General features: G+C 48.1%; 1 protein-coding gene across 2 annotated transcripts; it reads left to right on the top strand.

Annotated features, from left to right (window-relative positions):
* EIF3D (eukaryotic translation initiation factor 3 subunit D) lies at window positions 1-14,667 on the top strand. Of its 2 annotated transcripts, none has more exons than XM_052639434.1 (15): window positions 1-144; window positions 2,676-2,808; window positions 3,080-3,125; window positions 3,992-4,128; window positions 6,171-6,256; window positions 6,805-6,877; window positions 7,704-7,813; window positions 8,573-8,705; window positions 9,099-9,246; window positions 9,861-9,991; window positions 11,138-11,223; window positions 11,316-11,445; window positions 13,411-13,553; window positions 13,816-14,099; window positions 14,522-14,667. In XM_052639434.1, exons 2-15 carry the CDS (start codon window positions 2,686-2,688, stop codon window positions 14,533-14,535), a joined length of 1,644 nt encoding a protein of 547 aa, XP_052495394.1. In that variant the 5' UTR covers window positions 1-144; window positions 2,676-2,685; the 3' UTR covers window positions 14,536-14,667. The 2 variants fall into 2 exon arrangements, with proteins under 2 accessions (XP_052495394.1, XP_052495393.1); XM_052639433.1 differs by having other exon boundaries at window positions 7,701-7,813.
* Window positions 14,668-18,817: the final 4,150 nt, after the last annotated feature.

The raw sequence follows: 18,817 nt of genomic DNA, 5'->3' as shown, positions 1-18,817 counted from the left end.
TTTACGACACCGTCGGTCGTGTTTACGGTACCGGCCGCTGCGCGCGCATGTTTCCTCTTTTCCCGGTTCCCCGTAGCTCAGGCGGTGGCGCGGTGTCCGGCCTAGATTATCTCTCACCATCGGGGCCGGTTACGGCCGTTACAGGTAAGCAGCGTATTCCGTACGCTTCCGCGGATCTCCAGAGCAGAGTTGAGCTGCGCCTGGCCTTCGGGGGCCTACCGGAAGAGACTTCCGTACGCCCCCTCCTGTTTCCCTGTTCCTCCGCTGGGAGGGGCAGGAATCCGCCTTCGGTCCCCCCAGGTCCGACCCAGTGCGGGGCAGAGCCTGTGGTTGAGGTCTCTTTCCGTGGAGTCCGCTTAGCGGCCACCGACAGTCTGTTCTGATGTGAACATGCCATTAACCCCGCTGAGTCTCAGGGTCTTTTAAAGTGCCCCACGGTTCCCTGAGCTTCTATGAGAGGGCTATTGGGTGTGCCAAACTGAGCGATGTTCGGCCCTGCTCTGAGGAGTTCACCGTCTAAATGTTTCTTTTCCTTGCCTATGAAATGGAAGGCTAGGATGTAGTTGGTTGATCTCTGATTTGACACTAACTGCCCAGGAATTGGCAAACGATCTACAGTGGCTGCGAGAACGTGCACAGTACATGACCTGCCAGCCACAAGGTTCTCCCTGTGACTGTCCTGTTGATGCCGCCTCATCCTTTATCTGTAGCCAGTACAGCTGTCACTCCGTTTCAACTGAAAGATTTAGTTTCCCCTGTTGGTTACATTGTACTCTGCCTACTTTTTATTTTACGCGTTGAAACCAAGCGGCTTCCTTCCACCCCTTTTAAAGTGTGTTTGGAGATATCTTATTGTGTTATTGATATGATCTGAAACCCAGGATCTTTTCAGGCTGCTGTCCAGCTGTAAAATAATGGGAAGAGTGTTACACTTAAGACAGAGGACCCTAGAAACCAAGTCTATCTTGAAATGATGAGATCAGCTGCTTGATTTGGCTGAACTGTGTATTTTTTTTTTATCTGAAATGGGGGCCTAGGGGTTTAGTGGTGTTGCATCTGACATGTTGTAGGACCCTGGTAATATATAAGGGTATATTGTTTTGAGACCACCACACTCTCCCTCAGTCCGCTTCCTGTAGTGTAATTTAAGTTTAGGTGGGAGGATGGGGCTTCCAGATTGGTGCCCTTTTGGATCACGCAAGTGTCACCTCTGTAGGAACTCTCCCCATCATGGGAAAATGAAGAGAGTTTCATAAATTTAGTATTCTTTGCTCTTTGATTGATACGACTGAGCGACTTCACTTTCACTTTTCACTTTCATGCATTGGAGAAAGAAATGGCAACCCACTCCAGTGTTCTTGCCTGGAGAATCTCAGGGACGGGGGAGCCTGGTGGGCTGCCATCTATGAGGTCGCACAGAGTCGGACACGACTGAAGTGACTTAGCAGCAGCAGCTCTTTGATTGCTCCCCAGACTCTGGAAATATTTGTGTGGTGAATTTTCCCCTGGGAACTCAGCTTCTGGGCATTTTCAGGGGATTAGAGTGGATGATAAATGCATGCATGAGTTTTGGGGAGGAATTGTTTGGCAGATATCTGTCGAGCCCCTGGTTTTTACTCTTCCTGAGCGGAGTACTGGCCTTACACAAAGTGTGGACTCTGAAGCCAGTTTCCCAGGGTTCAGATTTTCATCCATTAGTGTTGCAACTTTGGGCGATTTCTTGATATCTCTGTGCCTCAGTTTTCTTCTCTGGAAAGTGGGGCTAATACTGGCCCTACCTTGGGAGGAGATTGTTGAGGAGTTAATGAATTAATGTGTGGAAAGCGCTAACAACATGCCTGGTACTCATAATGTTTATGAACATTGGCTGTGTTCGGCCACTTTCATGACATAAGGCTTCTGGCTTCCTCAACCTTTTGCCGGGCTTTCTGCCTGACTTTTATGCCCTGCGTAAGAATTTACACTGACAACAGAAAATTGAAAGAACAACAAAGGAAGGTTGCAGTTCAGGATACATTCATGGACCCTTGTTTTTTCTCGGCACTGTGTGTAAATGTATTTTTGTAAGACAGAATAGTAAGTGTCTGGCGTTTTACAATGGAACTATTTCTGCATATGTTAACTAATATATACGGCTTTCACAGTGATTTTCTGATGGGAATAAAACAAGGATCTTACTATTTTTCAGGTAAAGAGACTGAGGTTTAGGGGAATTAAATATTGTATGTCTGGTAAAGGTGTGAATGAAAACTGGAACCTGGTTATTAAACTCAAAAAAAAGTTAATTACATTTCATCAAATCTGTAAGACATCACTGAATTCAAGAAGCACAATATCTTCATGTAACACTAAGAAAGAAAAGTTGCCAGATACGATATGACACCTCATCAATTAGAAGGTGCAGGTTCATGTCAGAGATAGTACAGTGGGGAAAAAACAAACGGTGAGATATGATACATAAATTTGGTGAGCAGTCGTCTGAGTTTTAAGTATTCACAGTCTTATTCTGAAGAAGATGGTAAGTGGAGAGTAGCTCAGCAGTTGAGGGTTCTGTTCTGTGTTTTGCTTTTTTAACTTTATCCTGTATTAGCTTACCTCAAATGGAAGACTTCAGGGTTTTTTTGTTTTTTAGAGGCTTTTCTTCATGGAGTTACTTTGTTATTTGTATTTTTAAGGTTTTAAGAGATGGCAAAGTTCATGACACCCGTGATCCAGGACAACCCCTCAGGCTGGGGTCCCTGTGCGGTTCCGGAGCAGTTTCGGGATATGCCCTACCAGCCGTTCAGCAAAGGAGATCGGCTCGGAAAGGTGCTTGCCTGTCAGCGGGGTCTGAATCTTTTAAAGCTGCAGCTGATGCTCCAAGTTCATTTCAATTTTATTCTCTCAAAAGGATAATGGTTAGAAGCTCTGGCTACTTCCAGTGGTCATAGGAGAGCTGGGCTCTTACAAAGCTATCCTGAGCCAGTCTTTCTAACACTTTGTGACACTGTGTCCTCACTTGGGAGGAGGGGGTTTCTGGGTCAGCAGAAACTTGCCTGGTTGACGTGTGCTCTCTGCCTTCCCTTGTTGTGCTCACTAGGTTGCAGACTGGACGGGGGCCACATACCAAGACAAGAGATATACAAGTAAGTGTTCTCCGCCTGCCTGCCTGCCCAGGTCAGGCCCTCGGTGGATTGTTAGTGTTTCTAGTAACCTCCACCTGAAACCGTTCTAGGATGGGAACGAAATGGTGATAACTCATAATTGTTAGGGGCCTTTTATGGACTGTGGAAACAATCCATTTTTTTGGTAAATAGCCTCAAAAGTTCGATTGTTCAGCGTATTATAGTAGGTTTTTCCCCCTACTTTGGGGAGCCATGGCCCCTTTTACAAATCTGGTGAACACATTCCCATTTTGTATTTCATTATTTGGGATTTACTGAACATGTAAGGCCAGGCAGTGGATCCCAGTTTTAAAACTCCTGGTTTTAGGATCCTAATAGAAGTTAGTTTTTTCCTCTGCACTAGTCGAGAGCTAGGAATGGCTCCCTGGAATACTGAGTTAAAGACGATCTGAGTCTGAGGTCAGCCAGAAAGCCAGTCCTAGCCCATTAGCCACGTCTGCCTTGGGCGCCAGCTGGTGACAGTGATGACGTGTATAACCAACCGCCTGCTTGCCTCTCCTGAGAGAGTAAACTGTGACTCCTGTTCTTACAGAATAAGGCAGAGTACAAAATGGGCTTGTCTTGAGTTCCTCAGACTGTCTTGACTTAGAAAGTTTTTTGGACCAGAGCTTTTCAAGCTTGAATGTGCATATTAATCTGCCGGGGATCTTATTAAAATGATGGTTCTTACTGAGTGGATCTAGGGTGGAGCTGTGAGTCTGTACATCTAAAATGCTGCCAGCCGATGGGGTGGCTGCTGAGACCACACTAAATATCAGGCTTTAGACTACTATGTACGTATAAAGTTTGTAGTTAGTGTTGTTACATGCTGTCACCTTTGCCTGCAGATAAGTACTCTTCTCAGTTTGGAGGTGGAAGTCAATATGCTTACTTCCACGAGGAGGATGAAACTAGTTTCCAGCTGGTGGACACAGCGCGCACACAGAAGACCGCCTACCAGCGGAATCGAATGCGATTCGCACAGGTGAGTCAAGAGCCAGCAATCTGACCAGCTTGGGGCTGTCACCTGGTGCTAAAAACGGTACCATGTGAGTACTGATGAGGGGAAAGCATGTTACCGTGGGTATCCTGATGAATCCCATAATATATTAATGGGCTTCCCAGGTCTCCCAGTAGTAAAGAATTCACCTGCCAAGCAGGAGATGCAAGAGACATGGGTTCAATCCCTGGGTCAGGAAGATCCCCTGGAATAGGAAAAGGAACCCGCTCTAGTATCATGGGAGCCTGGCAGGCTGCGGTCCATAGGGTCACAAGGAGGTAGATACGACTCAACACAGCAAGCAGCTGCAGTGAATCCAAGTAGCTCTTTAGTGACAAATTGTGCTAAAGTAAACAGGTACCATGTCCAGGAATGCCTTTAAATAGTTCAGCGGTCTGTTGACCAGTAGCTAGGACATCTGGCTATTTGTGCTGGAAAACCATGTGCATCAGTGTCTGTGGCCTCGAGTAATTGCTGTGTCCGGGATTTACTGAGTAGATGATCCAGTTGGGCTGCATCTTCTCACATAAAGAGGCGAACTCAGCAACTCTAATAAGAGCCAGTGAACCTGCCTCAGTAAAAGCGTGGCTATGAGTCTAAGCCAATTCCAGGTACAAACATTTTTATTGTGCTTCAGTACAAAGAAACAGATAACTGCTTTTTTTTTTTTTTTTTAAACAAATTGAAGGTTTGTGGCAGCCCTGCATCAAGCAAGTCTTTCGATTCTATTTTTTCAACAGCATTTGCTCACTTCATGTCTCTGTCATAACAATATTTCAGACTTTTTTATTATTATATTTGTTGTGGTGATCAGTGATGTCACTAATCACTGAAGGTGGTTAACATTTTTTAGCAATAACGTTTCTAATGAAAATATATGCATTGTTTAAGACATAACAGTGTTGCACGTTAGTAGACTACAGCACAGTGTATAGTATACGGAGCATAAATTATAACCACTGGGAAAGCAAAACATTTGTGTGTCCTGCCTCATTACAATGCTCTATTGTGGTGGTCTGGGACCAGACCCACAGTATCTGAGAGGTAGGCCTGTGCTTACTCAACCTGAAAACCCCAGATGTTGATCCTGCAAAAGCGCAGAGTGAAATGTGCAACTGGGCTGCTGCCTCCTAAACTTACTCTAACAGCATCCCATTCAGTACAGTTCAGTCGCTCAGTCATGTCTGACTCTTTGCGACCCCATGAATCGCAGCACGCCAGGCCTCCCTGTCCATCACCAACTCCCAGAGTTCACTCAGACTCACGTCCATTGAGGCAGTGATGCTATCCAGCCATCTCATCCTCTGTCGTCCCCTTCTCCTCCTGCCCCCAATCCCTCCCAGCATCAGAATCTTCCAGTGAGTCAGCTCTTTGCATGAGGTGGCCAAAGTACTGGAGTTTCAGCATTATCATCATTCCTTCCAAAAAACACCCAGGGCTGATCTCCTTCAGAATGGATTGGCTAGCTCTCCTTACAGTCCAAGGGACTCTCAAGAGTCTTCTCCAACACCACAGTTCAAAAGCATCAATTCTTCAGTGCTCAGCTTTCTTCACAGTCCAACTCTCACATCCATACATGACCACAGGAAAAACCATACCTTGACTAGACGGACCTTTGTTGGCAAAGTAATGTCTCTGCTTTTGAATATGCTATCTAGGTTGGTCATAACTTTCCTTCCAAGGAGTAAGTGTCTTTTAATTTCATGGCTACAGTCACCATCTGCAGTGATTTGGGAGCCCAAAAAAATAAAGTCTGACACTGTTTCCCCATCTATTTCCCATGAAGTGATGGGACCGGATGCCATGATCTTTGTTTTCTGAATGTTGAGCTTTAAGCCAAGTTTTTCACTCTCCTCTTTCACTTTCATCAAGAGGCTTTTTAGTTCCTCTTCACTTTCTGCCGTAAGGGTGGTGTCATCTGCATATCTGAGGTTATTGATATTTCTCCCGGCAATCTTGAATAGGCACTGCCAATTATCAGCCAAATCTCCCAAGATTTTAACATGATGTTTTTTCCTGATTCCTAGCGAAATCTCCGTAGAGACAAAGATCGACGGAACATGTTGCAATTCAACCTGCAGACCCTGCCTAAGAGCGCCAAGCAGAAGGAGAGGTGAGCTGCCCATCCTGTTGGAACAAGTTATTTTTCCAGGACTGTCCACACTGCTGTCAAGAGACCAGAGCAGAACAGTCATCTTCCCCAGTATTACGAAAAACCAAAAAGCCTTCCCAAAGCCAGTTAAGCCACTGTTTTCAGCCCTGGTGTCGTCCTCCAAGAGGTGTTCATGGCAGAGACCATGGACAGGAAACTGCTTGCACTGGACATGCGCGCTGACTGACACGGAAACAAAGGCAGACAGGAAGTGATCCCGGGGCTTCACCCAGACTCAAGTCTTCTGTGGTGCAGCTCCCGGGGCTCATTCATACCGGGTCCTGTGAGTCCCTAGAGCTGTGTAGGACAGTAGCCTGCCCAAGCTAAGGCTGCCAGAGGACAGCCTCTAGAGATGGAGCGGTATATACTGGTATATACTGGCATACTGGGGGCGATATACCTCTCTTAGCATGTCTAGTGTGTGCCATTTTCATCTGGGTTTTTGTTTTTTCTTAAGCCTCTATTTTTCTTAAAAATCTGTACTGAAAGCAGTTTTCCTGTCTTTCCAGAGAACGCATACGACTGCAGAAAAAATTCCAGAAACAATTTGGAGTGAGGCAGAAATGGGACCAAAAATCACAGGTAGTATATCTGTATCAGAATTTTGTCCAGGAATTTGATTCTTTTGGTTGGTTTTATAACAGCTTTATTGAGGTATACTTCTCCTACTATACAATTCGCCCATTTAAGATGGGGTGAACTTAAGATTCACCCACTGAACTCAGTGGTTCATAGTCTCTGCATGGAGTCCTGCAGCCATTACTGTCGTCTGTGTCAGAATGTTTTCATCGCTCTACAAAAAGCCCTGTTCCAGTCAGCCATTTTCCCTGGCCCTAGACCACCCTTCTCTGTTTTCTGTCTCTGGATTAATCTCTCCTGGACATTTTATATAAATGGACCCAGAGCAGAATGATCTTTTGCGACTGGCTCCTTTCACCGAGCATCATGTTCTCAAGGTTCATCCGTGTGGTAGCCCATGTCAGCACTTCATCCCTCCTTATTGCCATGTTCCATTATATGCATAGACCACGTTTTGTCTGCCTGTTCACCGCTGATGCACATCAGGGTTGTTTTTACTAGAGGGTATTGTGCCTGGTGCCACCGTGGACATTCCTGTAAAAGTGTCCATGTGGACGTTGTGTGAGTAGAAGACGTGTGTGAGCCGGAGTGGAGGTGCAGTTGTGGGAGTTACATTTGCTGGACACGGTGCTTGCTGTAGCAGCAAGAATAACCAGACAGTGACACGGGAGAAAAGCAGAGGAGCCGTTAGAAAACAGCCAGCCTGTCGTGTGAATGTTCTGGATGTGTTTATTGAATACAAGCCCTTCCTACTGTTTGTTACCTGCCTTTTGCTTATGTTTCGCGCTGGCTGTCATTTTTCCCCTTCAACGGTCTTTCCTGACAGAAGCCCCGAGACTCTTCGGTGGAAGTCCGCAGTGACTGGGAGGTGAAGGAGGAGATGGACTTCCCTCAGCTGATGAAGATGCGGTACTTGGAAGTGTCAGAGCCCCAGGACATGTAGGTGGCATCTTTTCCTACCCTCTATCATGCTCTTAATGTGTTTGAACCAGCTGGTGATGACTTGGCCTGAGCCCTAGCATTTCCAAAGACATTGCCTAAGATTAGCGGACGAGTTTTAAAAAACAAAAAAAATTAATGCCTGTGGTGGGAAAAGCAGAAAGAAGTTTACTGAAGCTAAAACTTCCGTTCTCTTTCAAATTCCTGGCATTGAGAGCAAAAGAAAAATTAAGTCATAGAGCTCTTGTTGGGAGAAAGCAGAAAGAAATTTCCTGTTATTAAAACTCTAGATTTCTTTCAGCTTCCTGAAATCCTGAGCAAAAGAGAAGGTTGGGTTCTGTAGCTCTTTGGACAGAAAGAGAAAGATTGCAGTTCTTGAAGAGAAGTGACGCTTTTCCTAATGTTTCAAAGAGCTCCTTATCTCGGAAGGCCAGTGGGTGGACATAACTTAGCGGGAGCTGGGGCATCAGCCAGGAGGCAGCCTCCTGCTGGGGTCTCTGTCACTGCTCCCCTCCCTGTCTCTAAAGTGGGGCGGGGAGTGGGGTCCTGAGCCAGATCAGTTGCGGTCACTGTTGTGTGGAGCCACTTCAGGCCCTGAGGGGGCAGGCTCTGCATGAGCTCTGAGAGTCCAGTCAGAGACTGTTTTCATCTCTCATGTGTTAGACGTCTGATAAGACTTTGGACTCCGTGGTGTAACAGAGAAGAGGTAGGCAGTCTTGCTCCGCTTGCCTTAGCGTGTGTTGCGTGCTTTCCCCTCAGCGAGTGCTGTGGGGCCCTGGAGTACTACGACAAGGCCTTTGACCGCATCACCACGCGGAGTGAGAAGCCGCTTCGGAGCATCAAGCGTATCTTCCACACTGTCACCACCACAGACGACCCCGTCATCCGGAAGGTGGGCACCCCTGCCCCATGCCCGCCTGAGGGGAGCGCTGTAATACCACCACTGAGGCCTCAGAGCAGAGATGCGGCGAGGGGGTAGAGGGGTGTATGAACCGACCGGGCCTCAGATGCCCCTGTAGATAAGACTCATGTGACTCGATTTAGGATTAGGTGAAAATGAAGGCACTCTGCTGACCAGACCGTAAGTGTTGGGGTGTGGCAGGTGGTCGGGAAACTGTAATTCCTTGGACCCAGGATACAAGCTTGCTGGCTGGCTTGCTACAGCCTGGCTCAGACAACCAGAGGTGTAGGTATGGGTGTGGGGCTCCTTACAGACAAGTCCTTCGCCTCCTGTGAATGGGCAGGTGAGCCCCAAAGTAGCCCCATCTCTCTGCTGTCCTTGCAGCTGGCGAAGACTCAGGGCAACGTGTTTGCCACCGACGCCATTCTGGCCACACTGATGAGCTGCACCCGCTCTGTGTATTCCTGGGACATCGTCGTCCAGAGGGTCGGGTCCAAGCTCTTCTTTGACAAGAGGGACAACTCTGACTTTGGTAAGAAACCTGTCTAGGAGCAACACAGAGGCTCTGAGTGTCCTTGTTGGTCCAAAGCCATTCCCAGGCACAGAGAATGGGTAGAAGGTGTTCTGTCTCCCCACGAACACCAACAGCCATGTCAGAATCCTCCTCAGAGATAGAGGAAGGGGCTGTTACTGCAGTACCCCTGCCAGGGTCGCAGCCTTCTGAGTCCTCGTGGCACCCCAACGCCGTGTTCCCACTCACTTGAATAGCGTCTTCCTGACTTCTGTCATCTCTCCGTACCACCTTCAGTATGCACTTGACACTCTTCTTTGGATTGATGCCTTTTTTACTTCAGCATATTCATGAAGGAAAAATGCACATGTACCATACACACAGGTATGTACACACACACGTTGAATGAAAACCAGGTCACTCAAAAACAGATGTGGTTGTGACAGAATTCAACGTTAGCATCTCAGGCTATCCAGAACCCACCCCACCCACCCCCGCTCAGGAGACCCAGGGCCACAGCTGGCGGTCCTTGGAGGACGGGCCTGTGTCATTTGAATCACCGCATCTCCCTAAGGGGCCCTACCCCTCTTTGGTGACTGTTTCACGGGTGGGTGACCGTGCTGCCGGTTTTGCAGACCTTCTGACAGTGAGTGAGACAGCCAACGAGCCCCCTCAAGATGAGGGTAACTCCTTCAACTCGCCCCGCAACCTGGCCATGGAGGCAACCTACATCAACCACAACTTCTCCCAGCAGTGCTTGAGGATGGTAAGGTCCTGGGCGCGTTCAGTTCATCAACCTCAGTTGCTGTCTACTGAGCACGTACTGGGTCGTCAGCTCTGGGTTGTGGGATTAGACAGGACAGAGCGGAGTCCCTGCTTGTCACAGAGGAGATCTCTACTTGGGCTCTGAGGTCAGAAGGCCTGACTTTGAACCCTAGATTCACCCCTTTTAGCTTTGTGGTGCCAGTCATGTTTCTTCTCTGAAATTGTTTAGTTGCAAAGTTGTGTCTGACTCTAAGACCACATGCACTACAGCCTACCAGGCTCCTCTGTCCGTGGGATTTCCCAGGCAAGAATACTGGAGTGGGTTGCCATTTCCTTCTCTCCCAGGGATCTTCCCGATCCAGGGATGGAACCCACATCTCCTGCACTACAGACAGATTCTTTACCCCCAAGCCACCAGGGAATCCCCTCTGTAAAGTTAGAATACTTGAATAATACTTGTCTCATATAGATACATTGTGAAGATTCCTTGAAATATATGACCAGGACACCCTTGTGCACAGATACAGGTGCATTGCTTAGGAGCTGGGCATACAGCAACCAGCCAGCCAAAGTGCCTGCCCTTAGAAACCTTCATCATAATGGAGGGGGAAAGATCTTCCCTGTGGCTCAGGTGGTAAAGAATCTGCCTGCAGTGCAGGAGACCTGGGTGGGATCCCTGGATCAGGAAGATCCTCTGGAGAAGGGAACAGCAGTCCACTCTCTTGCCTGAAGAATCCCATGGATAGAGGAGCCTGACAGGCTGCAGTTCACGGGGTCGCAAAGAGTCAGACACGACTGAGCGACTAACACACAATGGAGGAGGAAAGATGGTAAGCTCAGGATACATACATGTTGTGACAAATGATTGTGTGTACCTTGGAGGAAAACATAACAGGAGGGGGCGCTGTTGCTAGTTAAATAAGAGACTAGAAGCTCGTGTTTCACAAACTTGAGCATAGGGTGAACTCGAGCTGTTACCTCTGTTATGACCCGCAGGGTGCTCGGTTGGCCTCGGCAGTGTGCCCAGGGCCCCCTCAAGCTCTAGGGACCCCGGGGGGGGGCTGTGACAAAGGAGAGGTGCAGGTTATGGCTGATTGCCTTGGCAATGGGTTGGCACTGTCTCAAAACACCTGTGTCATTTTTACAGGGGAAGGAAAGATACAACTTCCCCAACCCCAACCCATTTGTGGAGGACGACATGGATAAGAACGAGATCGCCTCTGTGGCATACCGGTATGTCTCCTCCCTGGTGCCCCCGCCCTGTGTGGGTGGTGCATCTGGACCCAGGGCCTCGGGTGACCAGAGGCACTCCCTCTTCCTTGCAGTTACCGCCGGTGGAAGCTCGGGGACGACATCGACCTCATCGTCCGCTGTGAGCACGATGGTGTCATGACTGGAGCCAACGGGGAGGTGTCCTTCATCAACATCAAGACCCTCAACGAGTGGGACTCCAGGGTGAGGCACGCGGGGCACCATGTCCCGGGCTGGCGCCTGCAGCCTGTGTCTCTTCCCCTTGCCTCATTTACAGAGGTTTTCTGTCTTCTGAGTTTTCCCCCTACTTAGTTCCGCTTTGAGGAAGAGATTGTGTGTGCGGGTGATTACCTTTCCTCGGTGTTTTCTGTCTGTCCATTCCGATCTCCTGTTGGCTTCTGCCCTCTGCAAGTCTCTCCTTAATGAGCTGGGCTGGCAGCTCTCCTGTAAGTCGGGCAGCTCTCCTTTCTGACCTGTTATTTCACTTATGGCAGCCCCTACCTGGTTTTCAACCTTGTGGCACCCTTTTTTCAACTTCGTCTCTTACTGAACTCAGATTCTCAGATTATCCCAGATTTGGCTTTTCAGGAGGGGCATCTTGAAAGAAATACACATCCTTCATTTTTCCTTCTCTTTTCGTTCTCCCAGGCGGTGTGCCAGGATGGGGCTATCATCCTTTCTGAAAGTACCTGGCCTACACACCTGAATTTAAAATGTGTGGCCATGCTCCTAGTCACTGGTGTGTAGAATAAAAGGGTCTTGGTTAGGACAGCAAGGACAGGCCTGTGTTAACGACGGTCCAGTGAGATGGAGGTCAGGGGCCATTGTGCTGTGCCTGCGTTAGAGCCAAGGCATTAGCATTCCAGGCACCAGGTTTCACTCCTCATGTGTTCTTTAGCTTCTGTCACCTGCTGAGAGCACCCTGGAAGGTTTGCTGCAAACCTAGCTCTGAACCAGTGGCCTTTTCTTAGACTTTGACCACAGCCTCCCAGGAACATCGTTCTGTGTGACTGTGCCCTCTGCTACTGCCATAGTCTGGTCCTGCACATTTCTCAGCTGCCTTCACGTTTCCTTGGCTGTTTCCCCTCCTTTTTAATCCCCCAGTGGCGCCTTCTCTTAGGGTCAGTCCATTATGCAACTCTTGCCGCAGTCACTTCTTTATACTGTGTGTGGTCCACTCAGGTGGTCTCCCTATCTTAAGGGACCTTGATTCCATCTGCAGAATCTCTTTATAGACATGAGGTAGCGTGATCCTGGGTAGTTATACTCAGGGTTCCCCCAGACTCCAGGATAGCAGATGCAGCAAGAGCAGGGCCACCAGGGACCATCTTAGAATTAAGCCTAACCCCAAGCCTCATCCTTGAACTCCAGAAATGATTCCTGAAATCTCTTCTGATTCCTGTTCCATCATTGTTGTTTTTGTTTTGGAATTTTTTGGTTGTGGTTTTTTTTTAAATACTTTGTCCTTTCAGTGTCTTCCTTTGTCATTCCCTCTGTCTTGACTGTCCACCGGTGTCATTTCTCCTGCTCGCTTAGGCTCAGAGCCTCAAACGTCTCCTCCTCCTCCTCTGCACCCTTGAATTCTGCTGTCAGGCTCAGTCTGTCTACTTGCCCAGCCCTAGGTTTCACTGACATCACCCTAGTTCAGGACCCTACTCATGACGCCTGATATTTTGCATTTGTCTCTTAACTGACCTCCCTAACTCCCTCTCCATCAGGTCAAACCTACCTGACCTCCCCTCCCTCTGCGGGCTTCCGCACTAAAGCAGTCCATCTCTTCCTTGTCCCTCTCAGCCCTCCCAGCTCCAGCTTCTGCCAGTATTCTCCACAGGTGAGCTGTCACACTCCCCTGTGAAACTCTTCCCCTCCATACCACATGTGATAAACACTTGTATGGCACTTGTTTCTAACATCTGTGAATATGTGTCCTGGTCTGATTGAGACCTTGTGAAGAGAGGAGTTAAGTTTGTTGAGCACCAGCTATGTGGCAGGCTGTGCAAAGGAGGGATGGAGGCCCTGCCCCTTAAATGATGTCTTTCTTCTGCTCTACCTGTGGGCTTTCCCCTCCCTGGTTAAGCCCACTAGGGACCTTCTTCTCTACCAGAGGGGCCAGCAGTCCACAGGCAGCATGGTGCCTTGGCGCCTATAACCAGGGCCCTCCTCCCACAGCACTGTAACGGCGTTGACTGGCGACAGAAGCTTGATTCTCAGCGAGGGGCTGTCATTGCCACCGAGCTGAAAAACAACAGCTACAAGTTGGCCCGCTGGACCTGCTGTGCTTTGCTGGCCGGATCCGAGTACCTCAAGCTTGGGTGAGATTCCTGTCCAGGAGCCAGGAGCTCATCTTCGGAAAGGAGGGGTCTTCACGTTAGGAGAAGGCTAACCTTTTTCTCCCTTTTCTTGGGACAAGCACGAGGCCACCATTTAACTGATAACTCAACCCCAGGCACAGCTGTGTCTCTGTTCCGGCAGGCCCCACCCTAACACTCCTCCCCCCAGTAGTTACGTGTCCCAGTGCCACACGATCTGTGCCAGCCAGGCCCCACCATAACACTGCCACCCACCTCCCCCCAGTTATGTGTCCCGGTACCACGTGAAAGACTCCTCGCGCCACGTCATCCTGGGTACCCAGCAGTTCAAGCCCAACGAGTTCGCCAGTCAGATCAACCTGAGCGTGGAGAATGCCTGGGGCATCCTGCGCTGCGTCATCGACATCTGCATGAAGCTGGAGGAGGGCAAGTACCTCATCCTCAAGGACCCCAACAAGCAGGTCATCCGTGTCTACAGCCTGCCCGACGGCACCTTCAGCTCCGATGAGGACGACGAGGAGGAGGAGGAGGAGGAAGAGGAAGAAGAAGGTGTGTGGCCAGCCTCCCTCAGAAGTCTGGCGCGACCTGTGGGCTGGTTGGGGCCTCTAACCAACCAGTCCTCTAGCCTCAGTGGAAAACTCCAGGAATTCCCTGAGGCTTCACTTGGTATGGCATTCAGTCTAGTTCCAGGAGCCACTTCCAGAGCCTTTAGAGCACTTGACAGGGTTGGCGAGGAGAGTTAGGGCAGGAAAGAAACGTCTAGAGGAACGTGCTAGAAGTCCCTGATACTAGCCAGTGGCCCCAAGAAGGAATGATGCTCCAGGTTCATGCTAGGCCTTAAATCGTTCTCTGGTGGTGACTAAAGGAAATACCTGTTAGTCCTCTGAGGATCTGAATGGCTTCACATCTGAGTGACAGTGTTGGAAATCATAAGCAATTCACCTATTTGATACAACCTTTGTATGTTTCAGAGGAAGAAGCCTGAACCAGATGGTGACGCGGAACTGGTGTCTGCGACTGCGTTGAGCCTGGAGGGCCCTGAATACCTGGTGGGATGTGTGTCTGACTCTTGCTCTCTGAAGCGGGGCCATTGAAATAAACTCTGTTGAGTCCCTTACCTTCACCTGTGCCTGCATTATGACCGATAGCCCTTCTTCCTTCTCCGAGTAGCCCTTCAGAGAGGGAGGGTGAGACACAGCAGAGTCTCTCTGGAGTTCATAATCTGGGTTCCCTCCTTTGTTCTCAGCATTAGTGGTTTTACATTCCTGCTAGAAGGTGAATGCCCTGGGGTTTTTTGTTCTTGGAACCCCTTGAAATTATCCTTTGCCAGGGAGTGAGATCCATTGTGAGGTCCCCATAGGAAGTCCATTTCACAAGCACAAGCTGGCTACATGCCAGACCCAGCTGCTGCCCTGAGACACACACATCACTGTAAAGATGAAGCAGGGCAGTCTTTGAAGCTTGAGGTGAGGTTGCTGCTGTGAAGGAGACCGCTTCAGAATGTCCTGAGGGATGTTCCACAGGCTGTTGATTGTAATGGTTTGTATAAACTTCCCTGATAGCTCAGTTGGTAAAGAATCCACCTGCAGTGCAGGAGACCCCAGTTCAATTCTTGGGTCAGGAAGATCTCTGGAGAAGAGATAGGCTACCCACTCCAGTATTGGGCTTCCCTTGTGGCTCAGCTGGTAAAGAATCTGCTTGCAGTGTGGGAGACCTGGGTTTGATCCCTGGGTTGGGAAGATCCTCTGGAGAAGGGAAAGGGTACCCACTCCAGTATTCTGGCCTAAAGAATTCCACAGACTGTGTAGTCCATGGGGTTGCAAAGAGTCAGACACAACTGAGCGACTTTCACTTTCACTTGGCTTGGGCTGGTGATGTGCTCTCAAGCCGGCACCCTCAAAGCACGGTGTCATGAACAAATATCTCATCCTGACACAGAACTGTGATGCTGGTGGAAGTGATGCCATTGTACAGATAAGACTGGCTCCACTTTTGGGTAGCAGTCCTAAATTTAACAATTTTGATCAAAATAATTGAGCCTCAGAAAGCAAGCAAAAATGTATCGGACTTTATTGTCCAAGTTACTAGGAAAACCGTATTAAGGTGTGCTTCTTGGGGAGTTTTCAGTGTAGGTGGAGCATTAGAAAATTCACATTATAGTGTGACAAGTGTGGGGTTTCAAGGTCAGGCTGGTACTCCCCAAGCTGCCTCCTGCAGACCCAGGATGCGACCTAGCAGGATTATCTGGAACAAGTGGCCCAAAAACATCTCAACAGCAACCTCCACCTGCTTCATGTCTTTCATCTGTCCTCCACTTCCCCCAAGTTGATGGCTGTAAATAGCCCTGCCTCAAAACCGGTAGCATTCTACAGTCCAGGCTTAGCCTAGTCTGAAGGCCCTGCCATACCTTATCAGTCCTAATTTCCCAGTACAAGATAAGACCAGCAGTTTGAAGTACTTAGTTATTTGTCCACACCCATTCTCATGATCATCATAACTACAAAGAAGTTGACCTCCCTAGCTTCATTTTTGGTTAGGTGCTTTTGTCTGCTTTTAGTGTTTATTCAACAAATTACTAAGGGCCTGCTGTATGTCAGATACTGATGGAAGCCCTGAGGTCGCTATAATGATTAAGATTCATTTCTGCTCTAACAGGAGCTTTTCTCTGAGGCTAATAACAGGCTAGGAAAAAAATAAATGGCATTCCTAAGGGTGTACTTCGGTCTGAGAGCTCAAGAAAGACTCTCTAGAGAAGTTTCAGTGATGAAAAGCTAGGAAACCAGTGTTTTTCCAAACTCACCACGGCTGCCTTCCCACTGGAACCCTCAGCCCCATCTCATAGGACTACTTAACAGCTCTTGAGGTTCTTCCTTTATTCATAGGTGCACTGTATTCTGTGCAGGTAAATCTCATTCAGGATTCACATTTCACCTCGGGAATGCCAGCCTCGGCCATCCAGTTCACTTGAGTGGGGTGCAGGGTCACCCAGTCATCCTCTATATTGCCTCCACTTCAGCCACAGTTGCTGGGCCTGAGCAGTGGATTTGGGCTTGAGTGTCTACACTGCTCTGTCATAGGCCCCTTTGTTTACAATATTACCAATGATAAGGTAAAAATTTCCATTTTGAGGCAAGACAAGAAAGGTTAAAACCTCCCTCCCCTCTAGTGTGCATTGTGCTTCCGTGTTATGCATTAACCACAAGTCCTCAATGGCAGAAATAACCTGTTCAACCATAAAAGTTCAGTTTTTCTTCTGGTGCCAGTCATGGAACTCCTTAGGAGATAACATTCATTTTTCAGTCCTGTAAGGGGTCACAGTGACCCACCACTTGATTTGTACATGCAGACATCTTCGTTGAACTTTATGTACAATGCCAATGTGCCATTTCCCTTAAAAGACAGCGATGAGGGCAGAAAGGACTAGTCAGATCACCTGGGGAGTTACTGGGCTGCACCTAACGAAAGCTCTCAGCTTAAATACTTCCTTAGGAAAGAATGTTGCTAGCTGTATTTCACATGTTCTGCCTATTTTACAAGACTTTTTTTTTGAGTTGCTGTTGTCTTAGTTGTGGCACGCAAGCTGTTTGTTGCAGCCTGTGGGCTTCTCCCGAGTTGTGGTGCATGGGCTCCTGAGCACACAGGTTCAGTAGTTGTGGCTCACAGGCTTGGCTGCCCCACGGTATATGGGATCTTAGTTCCCCGACCTGAGATGGAACCCATGTCCCCTGCATTGGAAGGCAGATTCTTAACCACTGGACTACCAAAGAAGTCCTTAAGAATATTGTTTCTTACACAACCAGATGTGTGACAGAGCCTCCAATAAAAATGATGACTAGGTGACCACAACAAATACACCGTTCTACAAGGTCAGTGACAGTAACAGTCTGACTCTATAGATAATGGGAAGAAATAGAGAGGATCATTACCTGAACCATAGCAGACCAGTAAGACAGGAGGTCCAGAGGCTTTTGGCTACTACTAACAGCCCAGTCCAGTAATAACACACTGAATGGCCTATCAATGATTCCTTGCCTGGCCTGAGAATGAGCATTCCTATCACCATGGGCGATATCAGTCACAGAATACCTCTCAAACCTTGGTCAAAATTAAGACTGAAAGGGAAGGGACTGTAAAATAAGGAATATAGCCTCCCACCCAGTTCTACAAGAATCAAGTCATTAGCCACTTGATGACCTACATATACCATGAGAGGAATTCAGGATGAGAATTTGGACAAGGCACTTTTGTGCTCTAGGAAACCTGATAGGACTAGCCTTCAGACAGATATTTTCAACAGAAAAATTCCTGAACCCAGTTTCTCGCATCTTGCCATACCTAAGAACTAAAACCATTAAGCTGTTAATTCCTCCTAAAGAGCAACAACCTTCTACCAAGCCGTGTGCTTGATTGCATATGTCCCTTCATCAGAATCACAGATAAACTGGCCTCCCTCCCCTACCCCTTGGTTACAGTCCTCAGAGCTTTCTGAAAGACTGTCTCCTAGGTTATAGTCCTTTGTTGCTGTTCAGTCACCCAGTCTTGTCCGACTGTCTGCAATCCCATGGGGTGCAGCACATCAGGTTTCCCTGTCCTTTATGGTCTCCCTGAGTTTCCTCAAACTCATGTCCTTTGAGTTGATGATGCCACCTAACCATCTGATCCTCTATCTCCCCCTTCTCTTGCCCTCAATCCTTCCCAGCACCAGGGTCTTTTCCAATGAGTCAGCTCTTCGCATCAGGTGGCCAAAGTAGTGTAGCTTCAGCTTCAGTCCTTGCAATGAGTATTCAGGGTTGATTTCCCTTAGGATGGACTGGTTTGATCTCCTTGCTGTTCAGGGTACTCTCAAGAGTCTTCTCCAGCACCACAATTCAAAAGGCACTCAGCCTTCTTTATGGTTTAACTCTCATCCATACATGAAAAACCATACCTTTGACTGTATGGACCTTTGTCAGCAAAGTGATGTCTCTGTTTTTTAACATGCTGTCTACATTTGTCATAGCTTTTCTTCCAAGGAGCAAGCATCTTTTAATTTCATGGCTGCAGTCACCGCCTGTGGTTACTTTGGAGCTCAAGAAAATAAAGTCTGTCACTGTTTCCATTGTTTCCCCATCTATTTACCATGAAGTGATGGGACAGGATGCCATGATCTTAGTTTTTTGAATGTTAAATTTTAAGCCAGCTTTAGGTTGGCTCAATTAAAATTCTCCATTTCTTCCATAGATAGACCATTAATTGTTAATGGATATCAAGCACATAAAACAGGCTTC

The sequence above is a fragment of the Budorcas taxicolor genome, chromosome 5 (genome assembly GCF_023091745.1).
Source record: "Budorcas taxicolor isolate Tak-1 chromosome 5, Takin1.1, whole genome shotgun sequence".
Classification (NCBI taxonomy): Eukaryota; Metazoa; Chordata; class Mammalia; order Artiodactyla; family Bovidae; genus Budorcas; species Budorcas taxicolor.
The sequence above is the reverse complement of the archived record's forward strand: the minus strand, read 5'-3'. Positions and strand labels throughout refer to the sequence as shown.

Coding starts and splice junctions, on each gene's coding strand:
- EIF3D (XM_052639433.1), top strand. CDS start 2,686: ATGGCAAAGTTCATGACACCCGTGATCCAGGACAACCCCTCAGGCTGG. Junction 6,878..7,700: donor AATGGGACCAAAAATCACAG/GTAGTATATCTG, acceptor CTTTCCTGACAG/AAGCCCCGAGACTCTTCGGT. Junction 9,992..11,137: donor CCCAGCAGTGCTTGAGGATG/GTAAGGTCCTGG, acceptor TCATTTTTACAG/GGGAAGGAAAGATACAACTT.